At 45.6% G+C, this 19,913-nt stretch overlaps 1 protein-coding gene and 1 long non-coding RNA gene across 2 annotated transcripts in view; one reads left to right on the plus strand and one right to left on the minus strand.

Annotated features, from left to right (window-relative positions):
- LOC148214237 (uncharacterized) overlaps positions 1–16,071 on the plus strand; it is a 33,168-nt gene extending 17,097 nt beyond the window's left edge. The window contains exons 2-3 of the long non-coding RNA XR_015798487.1: positions 2,392–2,461; positions 15,335–16,071. This is a non-coding gene — a long non-coding RNA (uncharacterized LOC148214237). The remainder of the gene's footprint in view (positions 1–2,391; positions 2,462–15,334) is intronic.
- PPM1J (protein phosphatase, Mg2+/Mn2+ dependent 1J) overlaps positions 1–19,492 on the minus strand; it is a 32,003-nt gene extending 12,511 nt beyond the window's left edge. The window contains exons 1-4 of the mRNA XM_025163005.2: positions 16,081–19,492; positions 4,228–4,351; positions 3,051–3,374; positions 1,049–1,161 (exon numbers count right to left, since the gene is read on the minus strand). Coding sequence (XP_025018773.2) covers positions 1,049–1,161; positions 3,051–3,374; positions 4,228–4,351; positions 16,081–16,463 — 944 coding nt within the window. The 5' untranslated portion in view covers positions 16,464–19,492. The remainder of the gene's footprint in view (positions 1–1,048; positions 1,162–3,050; positions 3,375–4,227; positions 4,352–16,080) is intronic.
- Between the last annotated feature and the right edge of the window lie 421 nt (positions 19,493–19,913).

Raw genomic sequence — 19,913 nt, forward strand, 5'->3', positions numbered from 1 at the left:
GACTCCCCCATCCCAGGTTGTTACAAAGAACCTAGGCATAGGTTTTAATATAATCTGGAACTCCAAATGAATGATCCCAATTTAAGATCGAATTCCCCTCTTTGTACTTTACCTCAGGATGTTGCAAGAACAACTGTATTTATATTTATCAATATTTAATTTTTTTCTGTCTTAATATTCAAAAAACAAAATACAAGTTAAAATCATGTATGCCTCTCACTTGGTTGGGATCCACAAATGTGTCATAGTCAGATCTTAAGCGGGGTCCATCACTGGTACCACCACACTATCCTTCTGAACAGAGCTCATTTGACTCCTTGGTTAATAGTAAGTACTACCACCTCTATTCAGCACAAGTTTTATTAATTTATTATATCCATAGCCCACTTTTCTACTATAATATTCAAGGAAGCTATTGGATTCCTAATGGCTTCCCATCCACATACTGATCAAACTTAGTTCTGTTTAGCTTTAACAATATGGCAACATCACATACCTTCAGACCATTCCCTTAAAGCAAATATTTGATTTTCTGATCCTGCATAGCTGTCATTAGCAACACAACATCATATATCTACATGTCTGCCTCTGCTTGGACTAGTCCCAGCAGTTTTCTTGGCAAGACTTTCAGAGGTGGCTTGCCATTGACTTCTTCCAAGGACTGAGAGAGAGTGACTGACCCAAGGTCACCCAGGTGGCTTCATGTCTAAGGCAGGACAAGAACTGATAGTCTCTCAGTTTCTAGCCTGATACCTTAACCACTACACCAAACTGGGTCTCCTTAGTTATATACCTGTCTTTAATACACACTCTTTCTCTTAAGGATTTTGTGTGTGGATTTAATGGTGGATGAATAGAGGAAAGACAAAAGATTTAAACTGTTGTTGAAATCCTGAACAAATTATAGGGAAAACCTTAAAATTATTGAGCTTAAGCAGAAAAGCTCTGATTAAATTCCAGCAGGCAGTGAAGAAATTTCATCTTTGCAGTGAATACATGTTTTGGACAGTTCTGACAGGGAACCAAAAACACTCCCCAACCCACTTACCTACTATCACCAGCATTGGCCACATAAAACTTCCCCAGAAGATAAACCACAGCCAGGGCACAGCAGCCTCCTGATGCCTGCCTGGTCACCCGTTCTTGCTCAATCTGATTGTCCTGAAAAGACAGAAAAACAAATTTACAGGTGAAACATGAGCTGTCTTATCAGAAAAGAAGACAGAACTGTACTGTATGCAACCACAGAGCTTGCTTACCTTCCTGCATTAATAAACTAGAACGTCCCCAGGACCACAATCAGGAAACAGATACATAAAAAACAGAGTTTCAGAAACAAGATGGTCATTTACACATCGCCCTCAGATCATACAATTGTAACTTTATGCATTGACAAAATCCTGTTTCATACACCAAAAGTCAATCTTATGTAGAGAAATGACACCGAAACAAAGGCTGTGTTCACACTATGCCATACTGGGATTTGATTCATCATGAGTCCATATACCCCAGATGAGGTGATTCTGTGATTAGAGCAGAGGTCCTCAATCACAATCAGTAACCACGCTTTGTTCTTGTTAAACAGTATCAACTATGGGTTTATATGGTTTCCAAAACTGGACAAATGATTAGTGGGCAGTTAAGCAGCCATTAGTCCTCCAGGAAAATGAAATGGTATGCAAAAAGAGTTACAAATAGGAGCTGTTCTTGCAGCAACATTTCCACTCTTTTTTTCCCCATCCACACAGATGCAGAATGATTTTGTTTTGGGGGGGGGGGGGAAGAGGATGACTTTAATTGGGATACCCCAAGCTTTGGGGCAAATCATGGGTGGCTGTGTTTTACTATCATCTGTGGTGCATTTGTTGGGTTGATACCTTTGCAGTGGTGGTTAATCAATGACTATGACTATCCTTGTCTATTTGCCAAAGGGCTAAGTTAATTGCTAACTTAATCTGGCTTGAAATTTGTGAAAGAAGGGAGACAATACTAATCAAAAGAAAGCCTATTAGTGAGCACAGTTCAAATATCTAAGGAGACAAATAAAACAAAAGAAAAATATCAGCTATCTCTTCTGTAAACCGCCCAGAGTCACTTTTTAACGAGATGGGCGGTGACAAATTTGATGTATAAAAAAATTAAATTAAATTAAATTAAAATAAAATAAAAATAAAAAAAAACTACTCTAGCCACATCATGATAAATTGATTTGAAAGTAAATATATGTCTCTATAATTTTATGAAAAGGTAGGGAATAGCTAATAACATTTTCAATACCTCTACTAAGTTATAGTTTGCAAGATTCATTGGGGAAGCCAATGACAATTAAATTGGTATGAGGGCTATATGTTGACAGGGTGTCTTTTCTGTGTATTTTATTCCCCTGAGCAGCAGCAGAGACAAGATCAAGCTGAGCTACAGAAAAACAGCCAACCAGGACAGGCTCATGATCTGCAGCTAGGTAAGCAAATACTTACAGTAGTCAGCCAAAAATAGTCATGGGTCACCATGTCAGTGTCTTAACTGCAAAAGGAAGTGAATGCATATTCTGGATGGAAGATAGCCAGGCAGGATTGGAACAGATCCCTGATCTGCAACTTACATGTCATGTCATGCCAGTGGCTATGGATGCTGATATAGAACTGTTACTAGTTTAATTGGGTTTATTTGATTCTTTAGCTTAGATGATTCCTGGTGAGGATCAGATCTACAGTATCCTTCACCTGTTTAAATCTATGAGACAGGCTACATCATAAATAACACCCCCCAAGGCCCTTTGCCTGCTTGCAAGGTCAAGCAGATTTTGTTTGTTTGTTTGTTTGTTCACCCTGGCTCTCCCATCTCCAAACACAACATATCCATTTCACTCCGCTTCTGATATAGAACCAGGCATGAATTACAAGGAAGCGCTACCCCAGACTAAGATACCACATACCTAGTACACAGCTCACATGTATTCCAAAGCTTGTGCCAAGCCAGGAAATTGATTGTAATTCTGTACCATTGCAGCAGCCTGCCTTCTCCAGCCCATTTTTGTCCTGTTTACTTACCATCTGCTTGAATGCATTTTCAATGGCTCCCACTACCAAACTTTCATGGGAAACCACCTTTTCCATATGGAAGCGTGGCAAGGCATTGTTTGGGACCTCTGCATCTTCTTCTGCCAGAGGAGCCTTGTTTGGGTCTATGAGAACTGTCCTGGGTCCCTCTTGCAGGCAAATTGGTGGAGGAGAGGAATCTTGTATGATGTCTACCAAGTCTCGGAGTTGGTCACGAATATGGAAATGAAGCAGTTTGGATGCCATGATTGCAGCTCCACTTCCAGCATGTCCATCAAACAAGCCCCAGTAGTAAAAGTACAGGCCTTTGCTGCCCTGCAGGGACAAAGGAGAACAGAATTATTCTGAAGTGATGCCAAAAGAAAGGAAACTCAAGTAAAAAAAAAAGTGAAACAGATGAAACAGCACTATGGTGAAATTCTGCAAGCTTTGCAGTTCATGGTTGAAGCAACATTCAGCACCTTCTTAGCCAGGGATCAATTTAACCAAACTGCTACCAGTTCAAGGATATCTTAATTCCTGGTTTTTATTCTGCTGCAATTGGAGAAGAAAGGGCAGGAAAGGTGATGAAGTAGCAAGGTGAAGTTTTTGCCCTTGAGCAATAGGAATCTTAGTCACCCAGTGCCCACATAGCCTACAGGCATTATGTCTGCTTTAAAGGCTTTTTTAAAAGCTGGCATTTTAAATGCCAGCTGCAATAATTCCTGTGACTATGGTGGATGGGAAAGTTTGTTGAACTCACTGCTTCACAATTCCACTTTTCCAAGTAACCAGTGATAGCCAATTGGGTGAGATCTGTGAAGCAGTTACTATCTTGTGTGGCCATCACTAATAATCAGCATCTGGGGTCTCAAACAGTCCTACTCCAAATCCAGAATAAGTTCACATAGTGTGGTAAGCTATGATTTAACCATGGTTTAAGTCATTAGCTAGGTTAGAACACAGAATTTACATACATTAAACAATGGTTTGTTTAAACATGATTTGTTGAATAATCCATAATAAACTAGTTTCTAACTGCAAAGCCAAAATCTATGGTTTATAAATCACAACAGCTGGGTTCATACAACATAGTAAACCAAAATCAAATAAACCACATTATGGGTTGAGACTATGTAGGGACACAGCCATGGAAGAAGCTCTGACCATCCAATTGCTCACCACTCACTTCTGACTCTTCAGCAATTTCCTTGGGGCCTGGGTTATTTCTCAAGTTGTCTCTTCTTTCCACAAAGACGGCTTCACAGCAAGCTTGATCCTCATTATGCTGGCTCTTACCAGCATTTATCACCCTGTACAGGGAAGAGAGAAACAAACAGTCAGCTTCCCTCTGCCTCCTATCCCTCTTGCACAAAGATTGACCACAAATGGGGATAAATGATTCCAGTGCTGTTGTTTTTAGAAAGCAGAAGCAATTTGAGAGAGGACCTGGCATGGTTGTCTTGTTGAACTGCTTTTCTTTACCTAAAAACCAACCCTGTTGAGCTAGGTGGCTTCATTTTACCTCTAGTCAATGGTTGGTTTCTGATGCCTGTTTGACCAGAGGTAGGACCTACACCATAAGAAGTGATGTCTCTAAAACTATTCCATCAAGCTTATCAACCTCACACTTGCCTTGTTTTCCAGACAGAATTAGTGGTTTCAAGCTTTGTTCAAGCCCTTGGAGGCAACTATTATTTCTGATGAAAGAACCTGACAGAGGACCTCAAAGCCAACAAATCTCCCAGCATAAAACTGCCTGGCAAAATGAACTGGAACTTTTTGCCCACAGTAGTTTATTTTATCTTCCTTTTTCCTCAGCCTTTGCTACTTCATATCATTGCAAAACACAGCTTAGTAGCAGGAAGTTGTAGAAACATAAAACAGGAAACATTTTCTGGGGAGGAATTTATAACAGTAGAGTTTGCAAGGCACAAATAGTATATACTGTTGAGGATGCAGTTGGAATAGAACTCAGGAGAGCGAGATGACAAGGAAACCTTCAATATACTTCCAAAGATTAAAAAAAAAAAGCATTAGGAAACTGAGAAGGTAAAATGTAACTATTACAGTACAAGTTACACTCAGTTGCAGGGGACATCAGCTGCAACTGTAAAAGCAGGTCAGACTTTGCATGGTTACAGTTACTATCTTGATTTTTTTGACTCCCCCAGACATCCCTACTCAGCTGTATACATTTAGACATATACATATGCGCACACACACACAAACACACACATTTCTTTTCATATATTTTCATGGGCATTCTGATCAAGTTTCCCCCAACTGGTGCACTTCTGATGCATTTGATTTCAATGTTTGGTTGGAGCACATCTGCTTATGTCAAATATGCAACTAAATTATAGAGGTGTCCATTTTTCAACCGGTTCCTGAAACTGTATCACTCCACAGCAGTTTTGGTCTGCGCTAGTTAAAAGGCAAAAACAGCCCCTCAGGTGGTCTTTTTCTTTCACATACACACACATGAAAAGCAAACACTGGGAGAGAGAATTTTGGACTGGATAAGAATAACCACACTAGCGAATCCAAGTTTGATATAGTACTAGTTTTGCCCCTGATTTGGTTTCAGCAGGAAATGTACACCCTTTCTGATTTAAAGTTCTGCATATGTATTTTTATATTATTTTAGCAAGGAAGGAAGGAAGGAAGGAACCTTTCACCAGTTGAGAAGGAATTGCAAAGTTGCTTGGGGCAGGGTGGGATCAGTAGACACTGAGTATATGACTTTTTCACCCCCTGCAAATACATGGAGACTTATTCTCCTATGCTGTGCTTACAGTCCAACTTTTCTGTTTTTCTTTTCTTTTAAAAGCCACAACTGGTTTTGTCTTTACATGCCTCATCCTGCAAGTTTACAACTAGTTATTTTTGCTATTTGGTGTAAAGATGGTCAAACCTAATCATATTCAGTTGGAAACAGAGTTTAGTCTAATTTCCAAATTACAGTACCAGGATTTATTGGAAATACAAAGGTGTTCCAGGTGTACTTTGGATTCAGGAATCCTTTTTTTAATACACAGAAGGTAGTTGAAATGTGAATGTGGATGTTTAGGCAAGTTTTCTTGATTATAAAAAGGCATTTGATCAAGGGAAACATGGGAATTGCTTGGCATATTGAAAACAATAAGCTTAGATAACAGAGCCGTATGCATTATGATGAATTTATATTGGAAGCAGCCAGCACCTGTTAAGGTAGAAGGAAAAGCAAAATAATTTCAAATATTGCGTGGAATGCAACAAGGCTGTGCATTACCACCCTTGCACTTCAGTATACTTTCAGAAGCTGTTTCCAATGAATATTTAGAAGAATGGTAAGAAGGTATAAACTTTAATAGCCCAATTATAAACCTATTTTATTCAGATAATATTGTTCTATTTAGTAAATAGAGAGCAAGGTTTACAAAGCTTACTCAGCCAAGTATATCAGTCAAGTATATCTTGCAGACTAAATACAAAACAGAGCAAAACAAAAATAATGGTTAACAATAAAAAGAAGATCCCTCAACCAACTATTATACAAGCAGAACAACAACTTGAGGGGGTGAGATGTAATAAATTCCTGGGCTGTATTCTGAATGACAGATGGGATCACAGCATGGAAATAAAGAGCAGGGCTGAACAGGTGAGAGTAGCTTATTGAAAAATAAGTAACTCGTTTGCTGTCAAGACTTAAGATTGGAATTTTGTTGGTAGATTATATGCTGTTATGTCTTGCCAGTTCTTTTGTAGGAGCCAAATCACAAACAGGAGAATAGAAACCTTTGGAATGTGGCTTTACAGAATATCATGGAATGAGTGTGCACAAAATGAGGCAGTCAGTCCTCCAAAGCATAGGCAAAGATAGGGAAAGTGTGAATATCATCAAGAAAGGACAATTGGAACACTGAGGTCAGATGATACACAACGAGAAATACCAGCTACTTCAATGAATTATGCAAGGAATGCTGCCAAGGAAATATAGTACTGGAAGGTGACCCATATCCTGGCTGAAATATCTCTGCACATGGTTTGACCAAGTAATGTATCCTTGTTTCAGATGGTAAAACTGAAGGTACAAATAGCATTGATAGTAGGAGGTGGCACTAAAGATAGAACTAGAAGTCCTTTTTAGCTCAATGACTGGATTGGGAATCAAAGAATTATAGGGTTGGTAGGGACCATTTAGGACAGTGTTTCTCAATCTCAGAGATGTTAAGATGTTTGGACTTCAACTCCCAGAATTCCCCAGCCTTAAAGTTGCTGAACTTTGAGAAACACTGATTTAGGTTATCCAATCCAAGCTCCGGCTCACTACAGGAATCCATATTAAAACATCCCTGACACATCTGAGGAGAGACCACCACCTCCCTAGGCACATGTTTCCACAGTCAGACTATTCTTACTGTTAGAAAGCTTTTTCTAACATTCAATCAGAATCTGCTTTGTACTTTAAAGCCATTATTCCACAGTACGGGACAGGAGAGAACAGGTCCTGAACTCCTTCTATGTGGCGTTCTTTGCCAAAATTCAGACAAAATGTACTATGCCTTGTTGCATGAATCTGGCCAATGGCACAATTTTTCCTGTATAAATCACTGCATTAAGCTAAGTAGAAATATTCTACAACTTTAGCAATAACCCCAGTTTATGTTAATAAATTCTTCAAGAGGAAAGAGGCTTCAGCTTATTGTTATTCATTATTCAATTAAAAACAAAGAATGAGACAACCTGTTCACACACACACACACACACAAAAAAGCTTGCAGAATTAGCAGAAAAACTAGATAAGCAGGAGGATATTATCCTAAGCCAAGGAAATTATATTTAGAACTGATATTATTATCTCAGGGTTGAGTCCTAGTAACCTTCTTAAAACCAAGAAGGCCTGTCCTGCTAAACAAAAGCAAGCTGAAGTCAGGGCACACAGCAAGCAGCCATAAGAAAAGTGGGATATTAAATCTACTGGAAAGTAAAATGCTTAGTATCCATTTGCAAGTAAAATGAATGGAGAAAGAGGCAAAAAGAGTAAATGTCTGTTTATGGCCATTTCAATATTTCCTAACAGAACACAACATGAATTTAGCAGTCTTGATTAAAATGCACATGCTCACCTTTTTTTCTGGCAAGACTTTTGTGTCTTCACCAGCCAGATAACAGCTTCTCAAATTTCAGTGCCAAGAAAAGAAGCATTTGCTGAATGTCTACCCACAAATTAGCTGATAAAAAATAGGAATCTTTCTCACAATAAAACATTAAATTTTCATACACCCACACAAGGCACACAATTGCCTTTGTCAGAAAACGACAGACACGGGTTCGGTTATCCAGTAGACAGAAGTTTTTATTGGGCACGTTTGCAAAGGTGGGTCCCTCCCGCAGCAATGGAGGAACCCCGAAGCACGGTCTGACAGGTTTTTATACCCCCTATCTGTCCTCCCCCTCCTACGAGGGCTTGGCTCACAATCTCACCTTTTTTACCGCCCCGGAGCGCCGCTAATTAACCGCAAAACCGCAGACATTCCACTTTCCGAATCCAATCAGCGCAATACACATTCCAATCCCCACTTGACCCGACAGCCGCCCCCTGCCGCTTCTCTTCACTCTGGAGCGAACGTGCCTCTTGCCTGCAGTCTTTCCTCCCTCCTGCCGCCCCTCTCCACTCTGGTGCGAGTGTGCCTTCTGCCCATCCTCCCTCCTGCCGCCCCCCCAAGGCTGCCCCATGGTGCACAGCGCTCTCCCCTAGCAAACATGGTTCGTTTGAGGCCCTCACTTCTCCCTGCCTTCTCACAATCCCCCTTTTTCTTTTCACGCCTCTGTTGGGCCTCAAACCTGGCTAACAGGATTGCTCCCTCGTCCCGGACCCGGGGCTTCACACACTGGGACAGGTAATTCCCACAAGCAGGGAGACATGCATTAAGCAACATACTAGGACCAGTAAGGCAATGAAACCAATGGCTAGTACAAAAGTTGTTTTAACCAAGCAAAGTTAGGTAACCAACTAGTGAGCCACGACCAATTCCATCCCTCTGGATCCTCGGATATGCGAGAGGCTAAGGTCTTCAACTTGGCTAGTTTTGCTTCAATATAATTCTCATTGTTGGTTAGGTTAAAGCAACAAAGACCTTGAAAAGATTCACAGCCTTGTCCTGCCCTTAATAGGAGATAGTCTATAGCTATCCGATTTTGAATGACCGCCCTCCTGATCTCAGTGACTTCTTCAGTGAGGGCTGCAATGAGAGAGGATGTAAGGTTGACACTTTTAGCCAGGAGGCAGGCCACCTTCCTTAGGTCCAGATAAGTTCTTCCGCTTAGTGCAGGAACCCCTACTAAGGAGAGGGCCAGAGCCATGGCTTCTGTTTTGGACAAGAGTGTCACATCACTCTCACAATCAGATGGCAGCTCCCTTTTTCTTTTTTTCTTTTGATGGGTGCGCTTGTATTGGAGGCAGGGCATATAGAGAGGTCAGGCGCCCTATGGCACAAGGGCCCCTGAACTATAGGCTGGAACATAGGTGTAAGCTTCATGTCCACATAACAAAAAGAAACCTTTAGGTAGGTATAGAGGGGTTGAGGCGTAAGGGATATTATAGACCCCTCCACAAGTGAAAGCAGGACCTTTTGAGGGCAATGGGGGGTACGGTTCTGGGTATTGTTGAAATATACACATTGAGTTGCATTGGTTATCCCCAAGAGATTTAGAGCCATTTGCCTTTGATTAGTCCAGGGTCTTGGTATGGGAGAAGACCCAAAATGATAGAACATCCCCCCCCCCCACGGGGATCATCCCCAGTGATCAAAGCTGTCTGTGCCAATTCTACGCCTTTATGTTGGTCATCTCCTCCCCTGCCTTAGTTCAGTTCCTTTTAAGTTTTACTTTGAGTCCGTCTCCCGGTTGGGCAGTCCATGGTCGGGGGTCGGGAGCTCGCTTAACCCGATGGTAGTGGGTCCAACCCACCTGTCAGGTCCGAACCGCTGATTCAGTTGTCAGGAGAACTTGGTATGGTCCCTCCCAAGACGGCTTCAGCTTCTCATCCTTCCACGTCTTTATCAGGACCCAATCCTCTGGCTTGTGGGGGTGTTGGTCTTTCAGCAAGGGGGGCCGTTGAGCGAGGAGTCCCTGTTTTCTTAGAGACAAGAGAGATTGTGACAGTACCAAGAGATACTTTCTCAGGAAGGCATCCTTTAGCTCGGGGATAGGCTCTCCCATTGGAGCCAGGAAAGGTCTTCCCATCATCAGCTCGAATGGGGAGACCCCCACATCCTTGCGAGGGGCTGTCCGCATTCGAAGCAGGGCAACCGGAAGTGTCTTTGTCCAAGGTAGCCCTGTTTCCAATCCCAGTTTGGTGAGATGTTGCTTCAACACCCCGTTGGCCCTTCCCACTTTCCCACTGGAGTCAGGATGCCAAGGGGTGTGGAGTTCCCATCGAACCCCCAGGCTCCAGTACCACGGCTTTACAGTGTCTATCAAAGCCTGCACCCCCAGTGAGACCCTTCGTGCAGTTTCTCCACCATCCCCCTCATGTCAGCACGGCTCACTACTGGGGTCCCCTCAATTGTAACCCAATGACCTGCTTCCTCCCTGCAACCTTCCCTTTCCAGCAGCTGTGAGTAAACCCCGTTCCAGCCAAATTTTCCCGAAAGTGTGCACTACTCCCCAGGCGTATCGCGAGTCTGTGTAGACAGTGAGGGACACTCCCTTTCCCAACTCTAGTGCCCGTTTCAAAGCGTGCACTTCACACAGCTGAGCCGACCAGTCCGCTGGTAGTGCCCCCTTCTCTATTGTCTCTCCCTCCGCCGTCACTATCGCATATCCTGACTTCCTTTGTCCCTGCTCTACTCGGCTAGACCCATCCACAAACCAGACCTCACCCTCCTCCAGCGGGACCGCCTGCAGGTCCTCCCGGGTCTTTGTTTGCAGCTGCAACAGGGTGGAGCACTCGTGCTCCGCCGGCTCCCATTCTTTCCGCTCCCCCGCAAGAAACTCCGCTGGGTTCAAATTCCTGTCTGTTCCTACCACCACATCAGGACTTATCCGGAGAACTGTCTCATATTTCAACATCCTTCCTTCTGTCATCCAAGCAGCCGCCTGCTGACTAAGCACACTTAAGATCTGATGGGTTGAATGGACAATCACGGGGCTCCCAAAAGTGAGTTTTTTCCCTTCTGTCACTAGCACAGCAGCGGCAGCCACTGCCTGCACACAAGTCGGCCATCCCCTCACCACTGGTTCTAGGGCTTTGCTCAGGAAGGCCACTGGTTGATATTTCCCAGCCCGTCTCTGAGTCAGCACTCCAATGGCAGTTCCCCCATGGGCTGTAACGTATAGGTGAAAGGGGGCCAAGTTCGGTAGAGCCAGAGCCGGGGCCGTCACCAGGCTCCTTCGTAATTCTCCCCACTTCTCTGTGTCCCCGTCTGTCCATTCTACCCTGTCAGATGATCCTTTCAACTTCTCATACAGAAACTGAGCCTTGCTCATGTACTCATCTATCCATAGCCGGCAATATCCTACTAGACCCAGAAACCGCCGCACCTCCGTTTTAGTATGAGGGGCTTCAACTGCATTATCCCCTGTATCCGAGAAGGATCAATCAACTTCTCGCCCTTCCGGAGTACATGTTCTAAATACTTGACCTCCCTTTCCACAAATTGGACCTTCCCTTTTGACACCTTCAATCCTTCCTCAGCCAACCAGTTCAATAAAGCCACTGAGTCTTCTCTCACCTTTACTTCCTTCTCTCCAGACACCAACAAATCATCCACATACTGCAGCACCCGAGAACCCCCAGGGGCCCGGAACCCCTGGAGTTTCTCTTCCAATGCCTGTCCAAACAAGAGGGGGCTCTCGGTGTACCTCTGAGGCAGCACCGTCCATCTCAGTTGTTGCTTCAGCCCACGCCTCCCATCCCGGGACAGCGGGTATTGGGCTTGCCGCAAACCCGTCACCCCTGGTTTCAAGGGGATGCTAATTGGGGCGATGCGAAACCGCCCCGCCCCCCCTTCTCCTGCCCATACCTCAGGGTTCACAACCTCCACATCCGCCTCTCGCAACAAACACATCCTTTCTGCCTGTTCCACATTCCACAGCTCCACTACTAGACTACCCATTAGATCCCTTCCCAGCAAGTTCACTCTCGCCTGTGGGATCAGTAACACATCTGCAGTTACCTCCTTCCCATTCCACTCCAGTCTCACTCCCTCCAGTACGTCTGCCTTGACCGGAGAGCCTCCCACCCCCATCCCCGATACCGACGTGCCCCGGGATTTTCGCAATCCCTGGGATCGGTTGGCACAGCGATGTTCGAGAGGCTCCGGTGTCCACGAGGAACTGCTGTTCCTCGCCAGTGGGACCCACCGTGATGTTTACCAAGGGTTCCCCGTGGGTCCCGGTTGGGGAACCATGACCCCCTAGTCGTACAGGGGGAAACTCCTCTCATGTTCTCCCGATGTTCAGCATTATTGGGATCCCAATTTGGGTCTGCCAGAGGGAATTTAGTATCTGCGGCCGGGGCATTTGGGACATTTGCATTCCTTTGCTCCCAAGCCCCGAGCGCAGCTCGCCAAATCTGGCCCCTCTCTTCTGGCGTATAGAGGTGGGCTAAAATGTAATTCAGTTCCCCCAGGAGTATTCCACCGGGCCGAGAAAAAGTTCCAATTGTTCGGCGGCGGTATGGGCGTTCTCTTGCATACGAGGGAGGGTCTTTTTTTTTTTTTTAATTCCCTCAACTCACTGGGTTTGATGGGAACCGTTACGTAACTGGTGACGGTCACCCCCTGTGCATTCGTTCCGTTCGGGACTTCCCGGACGGGGAAGGCACTGGCCGACCTTAGAATAAAGGGCAAGTTCTGAATGTCTTGGTTCAGCTGGTCCAGCTCTTTCCGCAGCCCGGGATAGGGTGGGGGCGCCGGAGGGGAGCGGTAGGAAGAGGAGGAGGAGGAGGAGGTGGCGGCCCCCATTGAGGTCTAGTCAGCCAGAGGTCCTCCTCCTCATCCTCCTGTTCTTTTTGGACAAAAAATTTGGCTAACTTGGGTCGAGGCCCCTCCCAATGAACATGGAACCAGACTTCCACATAGGGTTCCTGTGTTAACATTTTATGCTCCACAATGTAGTCTTTTAGTTGGGTCACCCAGTAATTACTGGGGATTCCAAGAGTATCCCAATGGTAGGGGAATTCGGGGTCCACTAGTGGATATTTTGGCCATTCTTTAGTGCACAAAGTTATCATGGTCGGTTTTCCAGACCCCTGGTGAATGGACAAAACCAGGGTGTCTCCCATTGTTGCAACAATTGTCCTAATGGAGAATCCGTGGGGATTCCCCTACTGCGTTTTTCCCACTGGCCCCTGGCCTTACACTCTTACTCTGCGCCTTACCCATCCTTCCTGACTACGTTTCCCACCTTACAGAAGGTCCCGGACTCTTCTGTCCCCTTGCGGCGTCCAACGCCTCGTAACCACGCTAATCTCCCCGAGATTATGGGTAGGCTGTACTCACCAGACCTCCCGGAGGTCCCCTCGTCGGCCGACTTCCTCTTTACTTCTGTCTGACTGGCGATTGGAGTCCCGTCCTGGACCCGACTCCGGGGAAAACGGGAGACACCTCAACGGGGTGTTACGGCCGATTACTCACCGGTTCCCCACAGTCCGGTCCACGTCGAGGACTCCTGGCTGGCTCGCCAATTTTGTCAGAAAACGACAGACACGGGTTCGGTTATCCAGTAGACAGAAGTTTTTATTGGGCACGTTTGCAAAGGTGGGTCCCTCCCGCAGCAATGGAGGAACCCCGAAGCACGGTCTGACAGGTTTTTATACCCCTATCTGTCCTCCCCCTCCTACGAGGGCTTGGCTCACAATCTCACCTTTTTACCGCCCCGGAGCGCCGCTAATTAACCGCAAAACCGCAGACATTCCACTTTCCGAATCCAATCAGCGCAATACACATTCCAATCCCCACTTGACCCGACAGCCGCCCCCTGCCGCTTCTCTTCACTCTGGAGCGAACGTGCCTCTTGCCTGCAGTCTTTCCTCCCTCCTGCCGCCCCTCTCCACTCTGGTGCGAGTGTGCCTTCTGCCCATCCTCCCTCCTGCCGCCCCCCCAAGGCTGCCCCATGGTGCACAGCGCTCTCCCCTAGCAAACATGGTTCGTTTGAGGCCCTCACTTCTCCCTGCCTTCTCACACCTTGAAGGTTTAAAAAAAAAAAAAAGCACTATTTTTGGATCCTCTGCATCTTTGTAGCTTAGCTCCCAATTGCAAGGCCTAGGAAGCTCCAGAATAGAGGGAAGGCCACAATGGAGGTTAGGGGTGTCTGGAGGGCATGGTCAAAAAAGTCAAGATGGTGGCAGCGACAGTGAGATTGAAACTCCACCTATTTTTTGGGTGTCATGGCTGCCAATGTGACTTTTTTTACCATATCCTGCAGATAGAGGTGATAATGAAAGCAAATGTCTTATCTGGTTTTTTTTAATTTAACAATAATAGCCATAGAGGATGCATAACCTTTGTTCACATACATTGACAAAGGAAAGACAGAGATGGGAGAGCGTTGTTCCAAGAAAATATTTTTTTCTGTTAACGTGGGATCAAATAACATACCAACTCATACACAAGCAATTATGGCCTAGTGTGTCATGTGAACCCAGTCACTATCAGAAAGCCTAGCTGTGATTGTCTCACCCATCTACTCAAACAATCTAACATTCTCAGTTTGGCTGTCTCAATGCTTTATAGAAAATGCTTAAAAGTTAGGCTGTTGGTAAACAAGACGGTATGACTTAAAAAAAAGAAAAATACCCAATAGCTGAAGCTCTCTGGGTGGTTTACAATATTAATTTTCCCTATTCCTAAAAACTGCAAGAATTTCCTAAAGGTGTAAAGATCATTAACACAGTGGGGGGTCATTACCAGATAAATACTAGGTGGCTGCAAAGGGTTAGCATTTTCTGCATCTCTGCAGTCATCTAGTGGCTGTCTGGATTTTTTGCAGCCTAGATCTCGCAGCACTAAGCTCCCTTCCTGGCCAAGGTGGATAGATACAATCTCAGTGGCTACATTGGAACACTCTCAAACATAACTACATTTTCCTCAGTATGTTGTACAATCCTACCTATATGGTTATGCACATATATATTTCCTATGAGCCCTGAAAAACTGGGTGACACATGGCTAACTTAACATAGACAAATATGTTATGCAAACAGAGACAGTATGTAGGAGTAGTAATTGCTGTTTCTCCTATGATGTGCAGTGGAAAGGAACCAACGATTTGATCTCTCCATCTTCCTTTCCCATATAAATTCACAGGCATCATCTTCAGGCTGCTGAAGGTGAGTCAAGGATTTATGAGACCTGATTGGCTACCCTATGAGCTCATCCACCTAACGGCGCGGTCTAACACCCGCCCTTGGCCTTGGAGACCAACGATCAATTAGCCGTTTAGAAGAGAAACCTCGTAGCAGCTCCGCAGCGGTCGGCATGAATGAAGTGGGGCCCAGCTGGCGGCGAGAAAACGAGCACACACACACAATTACTTTTCTTTTCCCAGCCCTATTTAAAGAGGGAAGCGAAATCCTCCATTTTTAAAGCACGAGGGGAAGCTAGAAAGCTAACTTTCTTCCCTCGACGTCGGTGATAACCTCAAAACCCACGCCGACTCTCCCACTGGTTTCGGCCACTCAGTCCGGGCATCGCGCAGGACAAATCAACGTCTTTGGATCAACCCGACTGAGACTGCCGCATAGAGACGCAGGAACGGGCAAGCTTGAACAGGTCGTGACTAATGTATAGGTTGCCTCCCACCCCGCCCCCACCCCAGATTCCTCATCTCTAATTCGAAAAACATAAGGACTGACTCGCCGGTAGACTGTCGGGCGTTCTCTGTACATGCCCAGAAGCACTGTCATGGCACATGCTTCAAGCGAGATAGTGCCTGCATATTCGCCCGGGCCAAGCCTCCACCGCTGCCTCCAATCTGGAAGGAAAGCGTCCTCCCTCCCGCTACGGGGCTCCCTCCCTCCCTCCGCCGCCACCGGCCGCTGTGTCTCGCCTACTCGGCGTAGCCGGTGCTCCAGGGCAGGCGACGACGACTCTCGCGGGGGCTCTGGACGGCTCTACCCGTGTGATCATCCGCCAGCAGAAGTTCCTCTGGCGTGAGCTGCAGAAAAGCCGGTCTCGAGAAGCTGCCGCGGGGCGGCTCGCGACAGGAGCTGCTCGCGCTGGTGGAGGTGGAGGTGGAGGAGGAGCTGGAGGTGGACAAGGCGGCGGCAGCGGCGGCAATAACGCCGGGCCCGGCGGCCTCGGACAGAACAGGCGGGGACGACGTGGTGGAGGCGGCGCCGGCGGTGGCCGAGGCATGTTGCGGACTCCGGGGGCTTCCTCCGCCTCCCAGACCCCCGACTAGTTGCGCCATCGCTGAGCGAACTCTGCCCAACATACTGCTGCCGCTGTTGCCGCCGCCGGGCACCGCGGGCTCGGTGCGGCCAGAGAGGGAGGCGCGCTGGCTGGCTGCGCTCCCGCCTCCTCCTCCTCCTCCTCCTGGGCTCGGGCTGAACTCAGACACGTCAGGAAACCTCCAAGATCCTCCTCCAGCCGCGTCCTCGTCAGCGCACCGCGAGCCTTAGGCAGCTTCGGAACCTCTTCCCAGGCTCCCCGGAGGTTTCTCTTCCCACCGAAGCACCGTAGTGACACCGCCGCCCCCCCGCTTGCTGTGCCTTGGGGGCCCCCTTTCTACTGCTGTGAAGGGGTACCTTGAAGGCTTCTCGTAAGCCTTCTGGTCGGGTCGTCCTGCAGTCGAGCTGGACTCCCGGTGTCTTATGGACAAGCCCGTGTCGTTTTCTTGACAACCGCGCAGCAATGATTTACTTGTTTGGTTGCTTTACTTCCCAGTGACAACCTCTGATTTCTTGGTGGTCTCCCATCCTTGTTAGCCAGTCTGATCTTGCTTAATTATTCCAGATCAGCCAAGTTCAGCTGGATGATTTTGCGATTCTTCTCCCGCAATAGATCTACTAGCATTTAAGTATGTCTTATATCTCTAAGCCCTTCAGAAGCACCTGCACCTTAGGATTTTCACCCTGTTGTACCTACAGTTCTGGCTTTGTAATGCACCTGGCTCACCTTAGAAAAGTATACAGCTTTAGAAATCAGCTGTTACTCCTAGTCTTCCATTGTTTTCTGAACGTGTTTCTGTTATCTTAATGCTTTTACTGCCCCAGAGAAAACCATCTTCAGGGAGGGATAAAAAAAAAGTTTGGGGGGGTACCTTCATTTATGTACCTAGGGCTATCAAGTTGATTTCCCCCCCATCACCACCACCACCACCACCGGACTTCAGGTGTTTACTTTTTTAAAGCTGGTCTTCATATACAAGTCTAAAGTGAAAAGCACAGTTAACAAGCAGGCCAGGGACCAATCAAGAGCCATCTTTAACCAAGTTATATGGCTTACTGATATGTTCAACCCCCAAACAGGTGCTGTTCTGGGATTTGGAAACTGGGACTCATGCCTCAGGTTTGCTGTAGATCACATGTGCTGTTTTCAGAGACCAATATGGTGCCTGTTGTGAAAGAAAGAGGAAGTAAAAAATTTGCCTAAAGAGCTGCATGGTCCTGGGAAGGTGTGTGTCCATGTAAGAATGCAGGCCACGTGGGCTTCCTGACCAAGCTTTTCAGTTTAGCATGTCCAATGAACATTGTCATGTACTGTAAGAGTTTACATCTTTAGCCAGGTCCCCAAACAAATGGCTTCATTTCCTCAAATGTTTCCATTCAGTATTTCACAGCCAAGAACTTCCTGCACATCTCAACTTCCCTGATAGATCTTCAGTCCAGAGGCACTTTTGCAAATAAAAACGATGCCTGATGCTGGTATTTATTTTACAGCATGCCATATCAATGATTTTTATATTCAAACAAAATCAATGTGGACAGAAAGCTTGGCAGCCAACCAAGTGCTCTTAAGAACCATATTGCCTGCCCTGGACCTAAATATATTACTCCATTATAGTGTTATGTTTGTTCTGTACTGAGGGATTCTTGTATGAGGGATCTGAATTTTGGTTTTACTTGGATTATTCTTTGCCAGGAGATGGATGTTGTTTTTGTTAGCTGGATTTTATCCCTGAGAGCAAGGATAACCCCAGGCTTCTCTTGCATGCCTCAAGAAGGAGTCCTTAGGGAGCTTAAGGACTGGGATAAGAGGTATATTTGATTGATCTCAAACTGTTCTTTTTACAGAGGCTTCTTCAACAGAAAGCTATGGATCTGGCTGACAAACTGTGCAACACTATATACCCAAATCAGTGCTGAATAGCCCAAAGTGGCAACGGAGTCCTGTCCGCTAGCTCTTAACCCCAGCACAACCAGCCCTAACAACATTGGTCCCCTCTTGGCCCTACAATGTTTCCCACATCTTATCCCCAACCCGGAAGTGAGTTGCTGTACTGATATAGATGCATTATTTCTCCTCTTATCCCAGCATGATCAAACAACAGCTTCACAGAGTGTAAAATCATCTGTGCTTTGCCACCATTACGTAGGAGGCAAAGTCAGGTGACAAGTAGTTTGTGTGGCCTGAGGTGTATAACGGGAGTGTGGAGAGGTATGGGCATTCCCCCCCTTCTCTGGTTACAAGCGAGGCTTAACTGCAGCAATGTGTCTGCCAGCATTTGCCCATTTAATAAGTAATTGGTTTCCCAAGTTCCTTCATGCCTGTTACCTCTCTGTTTTCGATCTCACCTTCTCTCCAGTCTTCCAATATAATAGAAGAGGAGAGAGCAGATGTCCACTATTTCACCTGGGGAAAAAGTAAGAACACATTTGTGCTAATCTACTTTACTATATTCTGAAGTGTGTCTTTATCTTAAGATGCAGCAGCCCTACTTTTCCAGACAATGCAAGAAGTGAGGGGTGTTGAGCTAGGCCTAGTTACTTTGTATTTCTTAGTTCCAATAATTTCTTTTCCCCTCCATGTCCAGTGTCTAGTCAGTTTCACTTCAGGACCTAGCTAATTGCATAATCATGACAGCATCTGCCTCTCCTCTCTCAGAGACCGTTTCTGTCCTGGTATCTTTCCATATGCTTCTTTATTTCAAATGGCAGAAAAAAATTAATTTAATGGAAAGGAAAGAGTGTCTGTTAATTTCAAATGTTGGTTAAATTTGAATGTATATAATTTGCATATTTTATGTAATTTGTGCAATTACATAACTGAAGTTTTTGTTTCATCAATTTGCATCATTTCCATAATGTAAAATTGCCATTTTATATCAACTGTGCAGTTACATCATTATGCAAATGACACAAATTCATGCAAATTCACACAAATAACATCAGTTGTCCAGACAGACTTTGGAAACAATGGACTTGTCTGTTATTTTGTGGCTGAAGTGGGAATGGAAAGGTGTTCCACTGCATCTAAAGTCCATTAAACTCTCACCATTACAAGCAGCTCCTGTCATTAAGTTGATGTCTGCTAACTGTTTTAACTGAGAAGATGGGGAGGGTGAGAAGGGCAGGAAGCCACCTTAGAGAAGTCCAGCAGAGTGCTGAAGTTGGGCCACCCCTGTTTTGCCATGAATATTTTCCCTGCTGGCTGGTAGCTGAAAGGAGCTGGCAGCAAAGCCAGTGCAGAAAGCCCATCATCTTGCATATAATTACTTGCACACTCACAAATCAGAGTGACTTAAGTTCAGAACAGAGCCAGAACAGACACAACAGAGAAATGATAAAGATTATCAGTGAGTGGGAGACAATAAATTTTATACTTTTGTTGTTTTGCGCTAACTCAGGGATGGCTGAGTTGCATTTTAAATTAACAGTGGGAAAGACCAGAGGCTATATAGTCATCGGTTAGAGATGCTTTAGTAGATCCTGCACTGCACAGA

This window comes from Python bivittatus, unplaced genomic scaffold, assembly GCF_059951505.1.
Source record: "Python bivittatus isolate LINGU-HERP-01145 unplaced genomic scaffold, Pbiv_v1 ctg000700_np1212, whole genome shotgun sequence".
NCBI classification, from domain to species: Eukaryota; Metazoa; Chordata; class Lepidosauria; order Squamata; family Pythonidae; genus Python; species Python bivittatus.